Consider the following 18,924-nt stretch of genomic DNA (forward strand, 5'->3'; position numbering starts at 1 on the left):
TGTGTGTGTGTGTGTGTGTGTGTGAGTGTGTGAGGGTGCGGTGTGTGTGCAGGTTGTTGATAATGGAGGTGGTGCGTCGGTGTGCGGTTGTTTCGTTAGTTTGGCAGCCAGTCTCCAGCGATTCCTAGGCAGGGAAGGAGTACTCCTCCCCCTTCCTTGGTCGCTGTTTGCTGCTGGCTGGGTCGCGGGTAATCCTTCCAGCTGGGCCACAGCTTGTCCTGTTTGCCCACGTCCCAGATGGTGACGGGCATGTTGTTTTCCGGCTCCTCTGACTCCATGTCAAGCGATCCCAAATGTAGTCTGTGCTATAAGCCCTCTGGCACTCTTCAGTACTGGCATTAGGCATTTAAAAATTTCTCCCCCCCCCCTCTCCCGGTCTATTTTTGCACATACCCACAGCAGGAATATTCTTCTCTTGTTCCAGCGGTGGTTCTGTGCTCTCCGTGCTGCCCAGATAATGAGCCATTCTGTCACGTAGTTTCCTCTGATTGGTCCATCTTACGTTGCCTAGTGTTGCCTGGGAACGATGTTGTGATGGTCCTTTGTGTTTCAGAATGTTGAGGGTGTTTTTTCTGATTGGTCCGTCATGCGAGGGCGGGGCAGAGAGACATGGTCAGTGTTGTGGCTTCACCACCATGAATCCATGAACCCTTCAGTGAGTGACTGAGTGACTTCAGAACGTTGTCTTCAGAACGTTGAGGGTGAGTTTTATTATAGTAGATTATTATTAACATTTGCATAGCGCTACCAGACGCACGCAGCGCTGAACACCTGACACAGAGAGACAGACCCTGCTCAATAGAGCTTACAATCTAAAAAATATACAGACTGACAAGACAATTAAGGGCGAGGGAAGTACTGGGTGAGAAGGAACAAGGGGAGGTAACTGAGTAGTGGTTAGGAGCCAAAAGCAGTGGTGAAAAGGTGGGTTTTCAGCACAGAGTTGAAAACAGGTAGAATCTGGGCTTAACGCATCTTAATGGGGGACATTCCCACATGCCAATCCTAGATTCAACACAGCAGTATTTAGGGCTTATCTTATTTATTTTGCAGGTTCCGCACTAACTTTTCCAATGGCATGTGGAACTTATTAAAAATGAATGCAGGAGCACTTATTGCTGTGGTCCTATGTTAACTCAGCATTAGCCAGTTAGCATGTGCTAATGCAAACTTACCAGCTGGTTAACACTTCCGCACTCATTCTTCACCCATGACATGCCCTTTCTAACAAAATATATTTTAACAAATAGTACAGGCAAAATGCTGCAAAATGCTTTACGAAACATATAATATTGTGTATCCGTTTGTCTCTGGTAAATAATTCCAAACAGACTCTCACTAGAACCAGAACAACAATTACCAACCAGTGGTATTTTTCATCATTAGCTAATGATGAAAAATACCACTGGTTGGTAATTGTTATTCTGGTTCTAGCAAAATGCTTTAAAGCATTTTACGATAGGCTGTTTTTCATGTGTTAGGTGTGTGTTAAGACTTAATGCCCTTTAGTAAAAGGGCTTATAACCTAGGTGCAAGTGATTTTGCTCAAACAGTTGTTTCTATTGATAAATGTATAACAAAGGTGGAAAACTGGAGTAATCAATATAAATATAATCTCAATAAGGAAATGAAACTGAGGGGTCCTTTTACTAAGGTTTGCTAACAGATTTAGTGCACACTAAATGCCACACCGACCATTCTATCCCTAAGGGCTGCATGACACTTAACGTACACTAATTCATTAGTGTGCACTAAATGTATTAGAACACCTTAGTAAAAGGACCCCTAAGTTACTTTAGCTAAGCACTTGTCTAAATTCCATTCCTAATTCTGTTCAATTGCTATCTGGTATTTCTCTTTCAATTGGAGAAATCCATTAAGGGTACTGGGTGTTTTTCTTGACTCTACTCTAAGCATGGATCTACAGGTGAATTATAGACCGGTGAGTCTGACGTCGGTGCCGGGCAAGATGGTGGAGGCTATTATTAAGAATAAAATTGCAGAGCATATACAAAAACATGGACTGATGAGACAAAGTCAGCACGGATTTAGTGAAGGGAAGTCTTGCCTCACCAATCTAATGCATTTTTTTGAGGGGGTAAGCAACATGTGGACAATGGGGAGCCGGTTGATATTGTATATCTGGATTTTCAGAAGGCGTTTGACAAAGTGCCGCACGAAAGACTCCTGAAGAAATTGCAGAGTCATGGAATCGGAGGTAGGGTATTATTATGGATTAAGAACTGGTTGAAAGAGAGGAAGCAGAGAGTAGGATTGCGTGGCCAGTATTCTCAGTGGAGGAGGGTAGTTAGTGGGGTCCCGCAGGGGTCTGTGCTGGGTCCGTTGCTTTTTAATGTATTTATAAATGACCTAGAGATGGGAATAACTAGTGAGGTAATTAATTCGCCGATGACACAAAATATTCAGGGTCGTCAAGATCGCAGGAGGAATGTGAACGATTACAGGAGGACCTTGCGAGACTGGGAGAATGGGCGTGCAAGTAGCAGATGAAGTTCAATGTTGACAAGTGCAAAGGGATGCATGTGGGTAAGAGGAACCCGAATTATAGCTACGTCTTGCAAGGTTCCGCGTTAGGAGTTACGGATCAAGAAAGGGATCTGGGTGTCGTCGTCGATGATACGCTGAAACCTTCTGCTCAGTGTGCTGCTGCGGCTAGGAAAGCGAATAGAATGTTGGGTGTTATTAAGAAGGGTATGGAGTCCAGGTGTGCGGATGTTATAATGCCGTTGTATCGCTCCATGGTGCGACCGCATCTGGAGTATTGTGTTCAGTACTGGTCTCCGTATCTCAAAAAAGATATAGTAGAATTGGAAAAGGTACAGCGAAGGGCGACGAAAATGATAGTGGGGATGGGACGACTTTCCTATGAAGAGAGGCTGAGAAGGCTAGGGCTTTTCAGCTTGGAGAAGAGACGGCTGAGGGGAGATATGATAGAAGTGTATAAAATAATGAGTGGAATGGATCGGGTGGATGTGAAGCGACTGTTCACGCTATCCAAAAATACTAGGACTAGAGGGCATGAGTTGAAGCTACAGTGTGGTAAATTTAAAACGAATCGGAGAAAATTTTTCTTCACCCAACGTGTAATTAGACTCTGGAATTCGTTGCCGGAGAACGTGGTACGGGCGGTTAGCTTGACGGAGTTTAAAAAGGGGTTAGATAGATTCCTAAAGGACAAGTCCATAGACCGCTATTAAATGGACTTGGAAAAATTCCGCATTTTTAGGGATAACTTGTCTGGAATGTTTTTACGTTTGGGGAGCGTGCCAGGTGCCCTTGACCTGGATTGGCCACTGTCGGTGACAGGATGCTGGGCTAGATGGACCTTTGGTCTTTCCCCAGTATGGCACTACTTATGTACTTATGTACTTAATTTTATTTTTTTTCTAATGCAAAAGTTATGCTGTATTCATCACTTTTTCGATGAAGAGCATTTTCAAGTTTTAGTTCAAACATTGATTTATCTCATTTGGATTATTGTAACTCTTTATATGCTGAGTTATTGGTTCAATTAGGTTCTAAGCTTTAGTTATTACAGAACACTGTGGCAAAATTGATCTTTATATCTCATAATCAGGCATCTCCACTGTTGATCCAACTTCACTGTCTACCTGTACAAGCAAGAGTTATGTTTAAATCGACTTGTTTGATCTATAAAGTTTTCAAAGGTGCTAGTCCAGATAGTTTGGTCAACCTTTTGTACTTTCCCAAGACTTCAAAATCAATGAGAACAGATAATACACAACTTCTACACTTTTGAACAGTACAAGATTTGCGTTATCAAAAGCTATTGGACAATTAATTTCTGTACCAAGCCTATCCTGCTTCATAATCAACCATCTTACTCAGTTATCCAAGGTCAACTGAAAGCTTTATTATTTCAAAATATTTTCCTAATTACATGTTTAATATAGTTTATTGTAAGAGATCTGTAACTCCCAGTTATATTTACTGGTTCCATTATTGTAATCCACTTTGGGCTCTAACAAGGATCTGACCGAATATAAATGTAAAGATTAGATTAGATAACTTTAGGAGCTCAGCTTTGTTGGGCTGATATGCCTGATATATATGTACATGCTGCCTATTTCCTTTATGTCTCAAAATGTATGCAGGTCAATACTTATATATTTCTAGAAATATCCCAAACACTGTCTAATCTAATAAATTCATAGATAGTATGTTATCACAGCGTAACCACCATTCTCATTCATAAATTAACATTGTTTATTAGACAGAGATCCTCAGATTTTTTAACCGCGTTCACCATCCGGGAACTGTGCCCCAATGTATTAATGGTGTTGCTCACATCCTCATCGATCAACCCGTGTTCTTTCCTCTATCATAGTTCTTTTTTTTTCTGTTTTTACTTTTACTTTTTCAAAAAAGCTTCTCATATAATTCACTTTAAATATTCTTCTTCAATCAATATCTTCAAGTTAATCGCAAGCTTTTGTATACAAGCCGTATCTTATAATGCTACTTAGTTTTAAACGACTTTCAGCAGCGATTTTTCTCCCAGCTCAAACCTCTGCCAACGTGGCCAGGTTTTGATATTCTTCTTCAGGGAAGAGGCACGCTGGAGAGAAGAATATAATACCATTTATATCATCATAAGTATACACATTTCTTCGTGAAGACATAGCACACTGCGATCTTACCATCACTGTATTCGCTTCTGCATATAGAGAAAATGGCTGCGGCATCTTAATCAGCCTCTACAATTTAAATAGGTCACAGCTGATTGTAAAACTCAAATTCTGATAGGATCACATATTCCTTGCAGCTACCAATCAGATTAGCGACCACCAGTCCACTTCAGAATTCAATCCCTGGGGTTGCAACGCATGGAGTTGGAAAATCCATCTTTGTTCTTTGTAATTCAACAAAGGTCCAGCATTCCCACCCTCCCAACCCAACTGGACATGATCTAAAATACGCCATTTAATATCTTCTATTTGATGATTTCTATCTTGCCAGTGCTGAACTATGGGGGCAGACAATATCCTGTTCTTAATGCGGGGTTTATGTTCGTTAAGCCTAATTTTAATCGGGTGACTGGATCATCCTATATATATCATTTGGCATGGACATATTATGACATACATACTATTATGAGAGCTGCAATTAGTTTGTGAGCGTGCCACTATTGGACGAGAGGTACAGGGGGTGTCCATACCACACCTTCGATGGCGGAGTCACACCATTGGCATGCTTCACATTTAAAATGTCCCATAGATCCAGGGAGTTCAGTGGTGTAATCTAATCTTTTATAGTTTTTCCTCTTTTAAATGCACAGATAGGGTGCTCAGCAAAGCAAGTGTGAACCTGTAGCATTTTCCAGTTGTAATGTATATTATTGTTAATATGGGAACTTAAGGTATGGAATAACTAAGACAAGCTTGCCATTTTCCTGTGCTGTATTGTATTGCAATAACCAATCACGACAAGAGTACTTTGCTCTCAAATATGCTTTTTTTTAATTATCTCTTTGGGATAGCCTCTCTTCAAAAAGCGTGCAGCCATATTAGATGCTTGAGTGTCAAACATTACATTCTCTGAACAAATTCTTCTGGCTCTCAGAAACTGGCTCACCGGTAAACTCATTTTAAGATGGTGAGGGTGGAAGCTGGAGAAATGTAGAACTGTATTGCGGGTAGTTGGTTTCGATACAACTTAGTATGTAGTTGCCTGTTCTTTTTATATACCCAGACATCCAAAAATTCAATGCCTGTCAGATGGTAATTAAATGTAAATTTCAAATTATGTTGTTCAGAATTTAGCGTCAACATGAATTCTTCCAGTAGTTGAAAGGGTCCATTCCAAATAAAGAATATATCATCTAGGAAGCGCTTCCACAAAGGGATATATTTAAATTCTTCCAATGCATATATAAAAGATTCCTCAAATTTCGCTAAGTAAAGAGTTGCTATTGAGGGGGGTAAAGATGCCCCCATCGCTACTCCTTGAACTTGTTAAAAAAACTCATTCTGAAAGAAAAAATAATTTCTGCCAATCACCAATTGTGCAAGTCGCATCAAGAAGTTTTTTGATATACGCTGTAAAGGAGGGCTCTTATCCAGTACTTCAGCAATAATTTGTAAAGCATCTTTCTGAGGAATAATTGTATATAGTGAAGTTACATCTACCGTAACTAAAATAGAGTCATCTGACACCGCTGTTGCTTGTAAACATCGTAAGAAATCTGTTGTGTCTTGAAGATACGACGCTACCTTAATAGCCGCTGGTTTGAAAAAGACGTCAAGAAATTTGGAAATGCTGGACCTTTGTTGAATTACAAAGAACAAAGATGGATTTTCCAACTTCGTGCGTTGCAACCCCAGGGGTTGAATTCTGAAGTGGACTGGTGGTCGCTAATCTGATTGGTAGCTGCAAGGAATACGTGGCCCTATCAGAATTTGAGTTTTACAATCAGCTGTGACCTATTTAAATTGTAGAGGCTGATTAAGACGCCGCAGCCATTTTCTCTGTATGCAGGAGCGAATACAGTGATGGTAAGATCGCAGTGTGCTATGTCTTCACGAAGAAATTTGTATACTTATGATGATATGTACAGCTAAATGGTATTATATTCTTCTCTCCAGCGTGCCTCTTCCCTGAAGAAGAATATCGAAACCTGGCCATGTCGGCAGAGGTTTGAGCTGGGAGAAAAATCGCTGCTGAAAGTCGTTTAAAGCTAAGTAACATTATAAGATACGGCTTGTATACAAAAGCTTGCAATGAACTTGAAGATATTGATTGAAGAAGAATATTTAAAGTGAATTATATGAGAAGCTTTTTTGAAAAAGTAAAAGTAAAAAAATTAAAAAAAGAACTATGATAGAGGAAAGAACACGGGTTGATCGATGAGGATGTGAGCAACACCATTAATACATTGGGGCACAGTTCCCGGATGGTGGAGGCGGTTAAAAAAATCTGAGGATCTTTGACTCTTCTCTCTCCTTCTCTGCTCATATCCAGCAGATCGCCAAGACCTGTCGTTTCTTTCTTTACAACATCCGTAAAATCCGCCCCTTTCTTTCCGAGCACTCTACCAAAACCCTCTTCCACACCCTTGTCACCTCTCATTTAGACTACTGCAATCTGCTTCTTGCTGGCATCCCACTTAGTCACCTCTCCCCTCTCCAATCGGTTCAAAACTCTGCTGCCCGTCTCGGCTTCCGCCAGGGTTGCTTTACTCATACTACTCCTCTCCTCAAGTCGCTTCACTGGCTCCCTATCCGTTTTCGCATCCTGTTCAAACTTCTTCTACTAACCTATAAATGTACTTACTCTGTTGCTCCCCAGTATCTCTCCACACTCGTCCTTCCCTACACCCCTTCCCGTGCACTCCGCTCCATGGATAAATCCTTCTTATCTGTTCCCTTCTCCACTACTGCCAACTCCAGACTTCGCGCCTTCCGTCTCGCTGCACCCTACGCCTGCAATAAACTTCCTGAGCCCCTACGTCTTGCCCCATCCTTGGCCACCTTTAAATCTAGACTGAAAGCCCACCTCTTTAACATTGCTTTTGACTCATAACCACTTGTAACCACTCACCTCCACCTACCCTCCTCTCCTCCTTCCTGTACACATTAATTGATTTGATTACTTTATTTTTTGTCTATTAGATTGTAAGCTCTTTGAGCAGGGACTGTCTTTCTTCTATGTTTGTGCAGCGCTGCGTACGCCTTGTAGCGCTATAGAAATGCTAAATAGTAGTAGTAGTAGGATCCCCGTCTAATAAACAATGTTAATTTATGAATGAGAATGGTGGTTACACTGTGATAACATACTATCTATGAATTTATTAGATTAGACAGTGTTTGGGATATTTCTAGAAATATATATTGAATTAATCCCCACACTAGAAGCAAAAGGTCTATTAAATCAGATTGGTCAGTACTTAAAAGCACTTATGGAACTGGTGGTAGGGACAACCACAAAAGTGTGTTTAAAAAATATCCTGAGAGCTCAATGGATAATTTTCAATGTATAAATCATTTAAACTGTTTATTGCAATATAAGTAGAAATACTTCCCAAATTATCTGTCCAGAAAGTAGGTGGCATTTACTAACATAAATTGGCATTTATGCACCAACATTTAGGCACAGCTGCTTACACCATGTCAGTGGCCGGTGTAAATGACTGACTAGATACACATGTTACTGTTCCATGCGTACCAGACAGTATTCTAGAATCATAGCACCTATGCCCCTGTCATGATTCAAGACTGTCAGATGGTGATCCCTTGGACCACCAGATTGGCGGCAGACGGCTCACTGGAGAAGCACTAGAGCTGAAGGTAGCAGCAGATACCAAAGCTGGGGCCTGGGCGGATTTGCTGGACTAGAGCAGGAGCAACAGGGACAGCAACTGGAACCCATACAGACTTGGCTGAACTGGAGCAGAAACAACTGGAACAGCAACTGGGAGGCCAGGCAACACACAGCAAGGCAGCAGAATGTTGCGAAGGTGAAGAGGTGCAGTACTGGCTAACTTAAATAGGCGATGAGCTGACGTCATCAGGAGGCGCCTGGCATGATCCTTAGAGTGAAAGTGGGCCTAAAGCACACCACCACAGAGGTCTTCGTGATGGGGCGTTTGGCACCCATGCCACCACGTGGACCCCAATCAAGGGTGCCAGCTTTGGGGTGGCTGCGCAGCTGAAATGAGGTCTTCCCCGCAGAGGTAGGTGGGTCTGGGTATGGCGACGGCTATGACAGAGGAAAGTGAGCCCTTAGGCTGTAATGAGGTTGGCGCCACCTGTGCGGCACAAGGGCTGCACAGGTCCTCACTGACAGCTGCTGAAACAGATGCCTGACAAAGTCCAGGACACAGGCTGACCAGAATGCTGGAGCAAGGCAAGACAGGCACACAGGAACAAGGTAAGGCAGGAACAAGGCAATGCACACTGAAGTCTGCAAGACACCAGGAATCCTGTTGCCAAGGCACTGGTTGACTGTAGGGTACTTCTTTAAATAAGTAGTCAAGATGTGATGTAATAAGTCAGCACTATCCTGCAGGGCTATACAAAGGAAGTGCAGAGTTCCAGGAAGTAGAACAGATTCTTCAGGCACAGGAGGCTGAACCTAGGGACTTCTGGAAACAGGTGGGGACGTGAAAACACCCCCCTCATCTAACCACAGCATCAGGCCCCAGATGAAGAGGATGAGGAGCCCCCTCCACCTCCCACCCACAGAGCAGAGCAGAGTGTACACCAGCTGGGGGTCAGAGCCAGGCAAAGACTCATCGAGACAAGTTTTGTGTGAGAGTAATTAGACATTTATTGTTATCACATACTACTTACACACAACCACCCCCACCCCCCTCCCACCACTATCACCCGCTCTGTGCATATTCCCCTCCCTCCAACCTTCACACTCCTTCCTCCCACCCCTACCCCTACCACCTCCACGCTCCCCCCCCCCCCAAGCATGTCCCATCACATACACTGTCGTCTATTTTCCATGACCCCTCCCCTGGTCCCATCCCCTCCTACCCCTCCCACCGTATTCCTGAGCAGCTGGTAGCAGTCCAGCTGTCGGTGCTGCAGGGGAACTCTGTTGAGAGTCCTCTTCTGATGAGGTCCCACTGTCCTCTGTGTCCACAAGGCAGCCTGCTGCCTCGGCTGCCCTCTGGAAGTCTGGCCACCTTGTGGTCTGTGTTTTGCCCTGCAACCTGGGCACAGGACCCAGAAGGGGAGCTGGTGTGGTGGCTGCTAGACCAGTGGCTAGGGGGGCTGAGGATCTCAAGCTCCTCTTCTTTGCTGGTGGTTGCTGTGCAGTGGTGGAAGGAGACGCCATTTGTTGCTGCATCAGGGCTGTACTGTGTGCTTTCAGGTGACGCTATAGGCCCTCGCTGCTGAGCTCCAGCCGTTGGAGCTGCTGTACCACTTCCCGCTGGGCCTGTGCCGCTTCCCGTTGCAGCTCCAATTTCTGGCGCTGGTAATCTTCCAGGTGCACATTGTGGCCCAGCAATTGTGTTGCAAGGCGCAGCAGCTGCCTCCTCTGGCTGGATGGCCTCTGCTGAGGATATGCCCCCCTTCTGCATCTTCTTCCTCTGTGCCACCATCGGCAAAGGCTGTGGGTGGAGGAGGGAGAGCCTCTGCTGTGGGTGGGGGAGGGAGAGCCGCCGCCGCTGCTGCTGCTGCTTCTGCTGTGTCCTGTGGTTCCACCCCATGTGACTGGTCCTGCATGCTTTCTTGTGCAGACACACCTCCAGGCCCACTGGTTTGCTGCTCTGTCTGCTGTTCAGTGTGCTGGGGCTGGTGGCCACTAGGGCCAGCTTCTGAATCTGACTGACTGTCATCACCTGCATAGCAAAAGGGGAGGAAGTGTGTTGGTCAAAATAACCCACTTTTGTTTTTCATCATTCATATACATAGCCCCACACGTGAAGACCCAGCAAACAGATGGTGAGAAATGGGATCCGCAGGCAACCCACAGATGTCATTGTACATGGTACAGAGCTGGAGACAAGGAGTGCAGTGTACTTCAGAGACTGATGTGCAAGAGAGCCATACAGGCAGGTGGGTAGACATAGAACTGTGGAAGGAGTGCAGAGGACACAGTGGCTACAGCACAGAGGTATGGGAAGGAGATATGCACAGTTTGATGATGGGAAAAGAGGAGGGAGTGGGGAAGGCCCCCAAAGCTGTGAAACAGTGGTAACCTACACACACATAGCTGAAAACTCTCCCCCCTCCCCCTGCCTACTCCCTGTGTCATGGTCTGTAATGAATAGTGATTTGTATTGCATGTGGTGTTCTCACCCCTTCCCCTACTTAGGAACACCACACTGTACCCTACTTGTGTAAACCAAAGTGTAGTGCAACACAACAGATACCCCAGCTTCCTAGTGGTAAACCTACCTGAGCCCTCAGGCTGTGCTGATGTGTCCATGGATCCCCTCCTGGGGCAAGAGCCCATAAACGATGCGCTCTAGGGGGGTCAAGGTAGTAGTGTCATCTGCTGGGGGGTTGGCACCAGCCTTCTTCTTCACATCACGCTTCAGCCGGCGCCACTTGCGCTTGCAGTCTTCCACATCCCTGCCACAGTGGAAGACTGCATTGACCCTGTCCCTCACTGCCTCCCATTCTCTCCCCGATTTTGAAGCAGCCAGCCTCTGGTCCCTGGGTGCCTTTTTTGTATTTCTTACACCAGCAGTTCAATTTCAGGGTCACTGAAATTACCCTTGCGGGTGGGTGCCTGTTTTAGTGTCATTCTGACAGTGGGATGCAAAAATTCGAAAATACTGAGAGGGACGCTTAAATACTGTCCCAGGGACGTTCATGTAAGTGCGGGATGGGCGTCCCCAAGATGGACGTCCTAATTTTGATTATGGGTAAAATCCTTAAACGTCCCCAGCTGCTCTGCCAATTTGGGCGTCCTCATTTCAATTATGGGTGGGAACAATGGACATCCCCAGCTGCTCTGTGTTTTGGACGCCCTAATTTCGATTATGGGTGAAAATGATAAATGTCCCCAGCTGCTCTTCTGGTTTGGAAGTTTGCATTCCCTTTATTGGCGCCTCTTTAAAACAGCTTTCTCTGTGCTTGCACTTTAGAGGTTTTTCTTTAGATTATGGGGTGGTATTTCAAAGTGTTTTAGCTTCAGTTATAGTTGTTAATATGGACATTCTGGACATGAACCATAGAACAGGCTGAGAAGGAGCCTGCATAGTTGTGTGTTGAGCTAGGCCTCAATAAAAGGTCAAAAGTACAGTCACTGAGATGCCAGTTACCAAGTGTGACAGATGTTCTCCTAAATGCTTGCAACACAAGCTGATAAGGAAGTGAATGCAGATTGCTGAGAAACAGAAATATGATTTACTGAAAAAAAAAAAAGGTTTATAGCCTTTGCTGATATAAGGGGAATTTTTGGTAGCTAAACAGGTGACAAGAAAATAAAGCAGAACTATGGTTACTGGAAAAATATGTTGCAACTGAGAATGACCTTTTATTACGGTAAATATGTAAGGCCAAATTACTGTAAATGTATAATTAAGTTTCGGTAATTAAGTGCTGATACTATGGAAAATCACTAATTGCACAAGAAATATGAAAAATCTGTATCTCTGACTAAAATAGAAGGGTATAAAACTGACAGTTGTAATCATTAGTAGTTAGAGAAGTAATGCCTGTGGAAACGCTCTTTGCGGCCCGATTACCACTCTCATATGAGAATTGCTTATGGATTATTTTGATTGATTTATACTGATTTGCTGTACTATCTAATCTGAAATATTCAAATGCCAATGTACCCCTAAATGGTAAGTTTACTAGATATACTAGTGAACTGGGTGGCGGAGGACCCACTGAGTGTACAGCACTGGATGGCAAAGATGCTTCAGATGGCTCGCTGGGAGAGGGAGAGACTTAAGTCTTCTGGGCGGAAGCATTGCCAGGCATATAGATCTATTTGGCATCTCTTTGAAGTGGTGTCTTCGGGACCTCAAGTTACTCCAGGAGAGGGTGGGATGAGAGGATAGGAGGGGAGGGGCTCGGGGGGGGGGGGCAGGGGAGGTATGCTTGGGGGAGTTACACACAATAAGGTGGACAGGATGCTTTGCATTTTCCTGTGTTTATGTTTATACCTGTATAAAGTTGCAAGCGGGGATTACAAGTATAAGGTCATGTATGACTCTATGTACAGCTGTAAGGTTATATTATGTATTCTCGTATTTTTTTTGGATATTCATCTGCATTATTGGTTTATGTGTATCCCACACCTCAATAAAAAGATATATATAAAAAAAGAACAGCAGGACCCAAAGTAGTCCAAAACAAGTAAAGTAAAAACAAAAACAAACAAACAATATTACAGTTTATACCTAATTGTTCAACCACTCTTAGGATTCACCTTTGGGTTTAAAAAGCAAAACTATGTGCATATAAGGACTGTATAAATGAATTAAAACATTACAGCAAATGCTCTTAATATGTAATATTTTGTATCAATAATGAAACAGTGATGGAATATTCACATAGCAAGCAGCCTGAGTCAACAGATTTATTTTCCATTGAACATAATTTATTTTGTATGAGCTTGGCAGCTAATAGTGTCAAACTGGACAATGTTGGCACATTTAGACTACCCCTGGGCAGAACTTCTGCATAAAGGAAGTCCTACTTCATTTTCAAAACATATCTGTGAAATAGTAGTAATAAAAAAAAAAAGCAAGTGCATTTTTATAATATACCACTGCATTCCATAAAACAAAAAGAAGCAAATTCCCACATGCCATCTTTTTCCTTTGATGTAGGCACAGGGAAAAAAAAGATGTTAAAATACTTCCAGTTTCAACCTAATGTCTTTTTTTTTTTTTAAATTGTACTTATAAATAATAAGTTTGATTGTTAAGTACCTGATTCTCGTTACATGATGTCTGTTTTGATGACCCTTTACTAGGTGGAAACATTTCTGCACGAATACAGGGAGTCCCTATAACAGGCCCGATCAAATGACACAATAATTTAAAATGTAAACTGATGAGACCAATACTTCCTCTGCTCTGTGTACATCCGTTTGCTGCACAAGCTAGCATGTTTCACATTTTTATTTAAGTGAGATTAAATCAAAATGCTACCAACTGTAAAGAACAACGAGGATGCTGCGGCTCATAAGTTTGCCTGCTTTGTTTTGAGTGTACTAAAGAACGGCTGCGCGTGGAAGAGGAAACAAAGGCTAACCTAAGTGGCTTCAACTTTTTTGACGTCATCCCGTCTGTTTTTATCGTAACTTCCTTGTGATCTTAAATGCAACCGCCGTCGCAGTGGCTGACGTCACTCATTCCTTTGCCGGTTATGTTTGAGAGCGGTTACCGGGGTAACTGGGGCTCGGCCTAACGGGATGGGTGTATGCTTAGACCCGGTTTTCAGATCCTGTAGGACCGTGGTGAGAAGAGAAGCCCGCTGCGAAGTGCATTCTGTGAGTCGGGAGGGAGAAAGGTCGCTGGGAGCCGCCGCTTTCAGCTCCCTTCGGAGAGGCAGGGATGCAGCTAAAGCACATGAAGACCCTGCTGACTCCGCAGGTACCGTTTCCCTACCATACCCTTGGGGGACACAGACCCCGCCGCTGAGTGCCATGTTCCTGAGGTGCCTGCCCCACTGTTTTCGGAGTGACTTGTTGAGGGTCGCACCTTGGAAGCTGTAGGTACCTCTAACACTCAGCCTGATTTCTGGAAAATATAAGGAACTTTTGGTGCTTGTTTTGCAGGATGGAGCTGCCAAAGTGACCTGCATGGCTTGGTCCCAGAGCAATGCTAAGTTCGCGGTTTGCACGGTGGACAGAGTGGTGTTGTTGTACGACGAGCATGGAGAGCGCCGGGACAAGTTCTCCACCAAACCTGCCGATGCAAAGGTAACAGGAGTGAGGACAGTCTTTGTGAAATACTTAGCACCACTAGATTGCCTATTCAATAACAAAACGAAACAGAAAAAGCCCTTATCAGTTTACGTACATTTGTACGAATGCACACCGTCGTTAATTTAACATCAGGAGTTATAGTAACTAAATGACGAGATGCAGAGTAATGCTGCATCTGGGCCTTGTAGTGGAAGAATAGTAATGGAGTGGCAGTAGTTGTAAAGATAGAGGACCGAAGATGTTTTTTTCAAATTACATTTGTACCCCGCGCTTTCCCACTCATGGCAGGCTCAATGCGGCGTACATATTATATACAGGTACTTATTTGTACCTGGGGCAATGGAGGTTAAGTGGCTTGCCCAGAGTCACAAGGAGTTGCAAGATGAATAAGTGGACTCTGAAACAGGGTTACATGAAATGATGGAAACAGAAGATCAAACAAGGAGGTAGGACCAAAGGTGAGGCTGAATAGAGATCAGACTTGTCAGTGTTCATCCGGGTTTTTGTTGAATGACTAGCTCTCCAAACTAGAGAGTTGCACGGGGACAGAAATCCTACCCATCCCCGCCCGTCCCTGCTGGAATCTTACCCGTCCCAACCCATCTCCGCTGGAATCTTACCCGTACCCACCCATCCCCGCAAAAATTTAAACCATCCCAACCCGTCCCCACCCGTCCCCGCAAGAATTTAACCCATCCCCACCCATCCCCGTAAGAATTTAATAGTACATAAAAGAAAGTTCCAGTCAGCTCCCTTTCTGGATTTGAGCCACAGCACTGTAGGCAAGGACGGACCGGAAGTTGGAACTTGGAACACTCTGGTGCGCACATGTAAGATTTGTCTCTGATTCACTGGGATTGTGTGCTGAGAGGCCGCCACATGCACGCGCCAGTAGGTCAGGTGACATCTGATTCTCGTGCCTGTGTCAGAGCTGAGGTCTGTGCACCAGCCTGGGAGCAAAGAGGATTAATAGTAACAAAGTAAGTGACAGCAAATAGACCTGAACGGTCCATTCACTCTGCCCAATAGTCACACTCATGATCAATTCATCATTAAATCAACGAGTGTGATATTATATACTTGATTATGGTCTTTCTTTCGTGTTTCTGGAACAAAGACCACAGGAGTCTATCTGGCCCCATCCTTATGTTCTAACTGCTGGAGTTGCCATCGAAGCCCACTCCAGCCTATTCATGTTCTCATTTGTGGGACACAGACCGTAAAAGTCTGTCCAGCACTGTCCTCATGTTCCAGCCACTGAAGTTGCTGTCTAAGCCCTTTCCAGCCCATCCTACACCAGATTGCCATGTATGAGACACAGAACATACAAGTCTGCCAGGTATCAGCTCTAGTTCATCACAGCCAGAGTCGCCATCTAAGTGTCACTTGACACATCCACACATATGCAGCCATTTAAGGTTAGCTTTTATATAACTTCCATTTTCTAATTAGAGATCCTCTGTGTTCATCCCACGCCTTTTTGAATTCCGTCATCATTTGTGACTCTACCACCTCCTTAATGGAAGACTTTCCACATTTATGCTGTTAAAGCAAGGAAGAGGAGGAGGAGACAGCACTCAAATAAATTGGTATTCGGTAGATGAGAGGCTGGTGCAGCTGCAGCTTACACTTCCACGGGAAGCCCACAGAACTGGTTCCATCCCCGCGGGAACCCCGCAGGAACTGCCTCCGTCCCCGCGGGAACCCCGCAGAACTGCTTCCATCCCCGCGGGAACCCCGCATGAACTGCCTCCGTCCCCGCGGGAATCCCGCGGGGACGGAAGCCGTGCAGCTCTCTAGTCCAAACACAGTGAGGTAGAGAACTGAAGTTGCTTTTCAGGTGCAGGTATGTCTCAAGTTTAAAAGAATAAACACTAAACACTACAGGGTTGTCCTAAATACTTAATAAGTGCACTAAGTATTATAAATATAAAATTACACACAGTTATATGCTTTACCTTTTATTCTTTGTGTACTTTATAGCAAACAACTGTTGAATACTTTACAGTTATCTGAGAAACATATAGATCTGTTGAACCAGCTGGCACAAATGGTTATTTTGCATAATTTTTTTAGGTTTGCAGACAAATACTTTTTGCAAGTGAGGGGTGTCGCCATGGGGGCCACGGTTGCCCCCACGGTGGCATGTCTCTATATGCCGCAATATGAGGAACTCTGGGTGTATGGGTCTCCTTATTTTGATAAAGTGGTTGGTTGGCTGCGGTATATAGATGATGTCTTGACGATTTGGGGTGGTGACCGACAACAATTGGCTGAGTTTCTCGAATATTTAAATGGACAAGTTATTAATATTAAATTTGAGCATCATATAGGGGGGAACTCGGTCAATTTTCTCAATGTTAACATCGAGATCGTTTATTACACAATCATTTTGCAAAAGTACAGATCGGAATGCATTGTTGCATTACCGCAGCCACCATCCCATGCGCCTTAAGAATAGTATACCTACGGGACAGTTCTTGAGTGTTCGTAGATTGTGTTCCTCCCGGAAGACCTATGAAGAGCAGGCAGTTGGCATGGCCCACAGGTTCAAACAGCGGGGATATCCTTCACGGGTGTTGAACAGGGCAGCTAAGCGGGCATTTAATGCCCAGCGGGAGTGGCTGTCCTCTCAAGTTCGACATCAGCAACAGCCCCGTAGACTGACATGTATACTACCTTATACAGAGGGCAGCATAGTGGTAGAGAAGGCCATTAAAAGATTATGGCCAGTGCTAGTTGTGCATGATGTGTTTTGCGAAATACCCCGGTTTACGTGTACGCGGGGGCGAAACATGGGGGGAAATTATGCCCCATTATAGGTTAGAGATAGGGAAGAGTCATCTGAAGGAGACACGGTGCTTGTGGGGCGTGTGTATACTGTCGATATGCAGTTCAAACAAACCAGATGGAAATACCCCATTCAGGTGGACGCATTTTTGCATTGCGATCGCAAACTGATTGCAACACAAAGCAATGTATTTATGGTATATATTGTCCATGTGGATTGTGGTACGTGGGCCATACCATCAGGAAAGTGAAAAATAGGATTGCCCAGCACTTGAGTAATATATGTCTTGCAAAATTTGAAACACCTTTAGTAGCTCAATGGGGCATGGCAGGTCATGGGGTCCAAGATGTGAGGTTTGTGGTATTAATTAAAATCAGCAATAGAGGGAGAGGAGGGAACATTCCATTGATGTTGTTACGCCAAGAACAGGGAATAATTTTTATGTGGAATACCATTGAACCAGCTGGATTAAACAGAGAAGTAGAATGGCTGAATGTCTGAAGGGGCATGGTTAATGGAGGTTTAAATTTGCGGTGTAGGTCAGGAGTTCACATGCATGCGCCAGCGTTTGCACGCTGGGGATGATTGCTTGTGGACGGTTGAGTTCCTTCCCGTCTTGTATCCAGAAAAAAAGTACATCGATAAATTGTAAGTAGAATTAAACTGTAGCATTGTGAGATGTAGGGAAGCCTGCTTCATCCATAAACTTCATCATTGTATTAATCCATTTAGGAACCCGACTCCTGAAGACGCTCGAGTAGCGAAACACAGACTGTGTAGAGTTTGGGGTGACTTACAAAGGATTGATTATGGATTGCGTGGAGACTTGTTAAAAGTTTGCTACTGTGATTCTACCATAAAGCCTTGAAGTGATATCTGGTTTGGAATGATATCATCTGGTATTTGTAATCGGCATGCAGAGCACTGAGTTGCGAAGTTAAAAATGGTTGGTGATGAACTCATCAGTGGAACCAGTACCGGATTTCAGTGCCAATAGGAAACAACATAAGGACTGCTGAGCTGCTTGTTAAAGACTATTTGGTGAATTAACCAGTTGATCCAGTATTCCCTGGTACAATAGGATTTGGTCTATCAGTATTAATAGGTTAAGGTTGGTAGATAGTTATTGTGTGTATTAGGTAGCAGTCTCTATGCGGGTATTAGTATGAATGGGGATGAATGCAGGCAATTTTATTATGTGATGTGGAATATTGATTGCTGTAAAGTACACAAAGAATAAAAGGTAAAGCATATAACTGTGTGTAATTTTATAGTTATAAAGTTTAAAAGAATGGTAAAAATGTAATCGTTGCCAACTGTCTGATTCTAAAGATACCTCATTGCTTACAACTTTACTGAATGAAAAGTTGCCCCTTCTCAGTTGTATCTATAACCCACCTACTTTATCTCTTCCCAATTGAAGCCTTGGGAAGAGCTAAGTCAAGGTCTCTTATTTTTCCTTTTTTTTTTTTTTTCTGTATGTCTTCCCAGTCTTGACTAGATATTAAGCCCCAAGGGTAGTTTTTTTTTTTTTTTTTTTGAAGCTTTTTCCATATGTATGGCTTCTGGCTTGTTTTTTTTTGTTGTTGTTACATTTGTACCCCACGCTTTCCCACTCATGGCAGGCTCAATGCGGCTTACATGGGGCAATGGAGGGTTAAGTGACTTGCCCAGAGTCACAAGGAGCTGCCTGTGCCTGAAGTGGGAATCGAACTCAGTTCCTCAGGACCAAAGTCCACCAC

The 18,924-nt window shown here is 43.9% G+C and overlaps 1 protein-coding gene across 1 annotated transcript in view; it reads left to right on the plus strand.

Annotated features, from left to right (window-relative positions):
• Positions 1-13,830: 13,830 nt before the first annotated feature.
• The window catches only part of IFT172 (intraflagellar transport 172), a 335,758-nt gene continuing 330,664 nt past the window's right edge, over positions 13,831-18,924 (plus strand). The window contains exons 1-2 of the mRNA XM_030198582.1: positions 13,831-14,056; positions 14,242-14,385. Coding sequence (XP_030054442.1) covers positions 14,018-14,056; positions 14,242-14,385 — 183 coding nt within the window. The 5' untranslated portion in view covers positions 13,831-14,017. The remainder of the gene's footprint in view (positions 14,057-14,241; positions 14,386-18,924) is intronic.

Source organism: Microcaecilia unicolor, chromosome 3, assembly GCF_901765095.1.
Source record: "Microcaecilia unicolor chromosome 3, aMicUni1.1, whole genome shotgun sequence".
Lineage (NCBI taxonomy): Eukaryota > Metazoa > Chordata > Amphibia > Gymnophiona > Siphonopidae > Microcaecilia > Microcaecilia unicolor.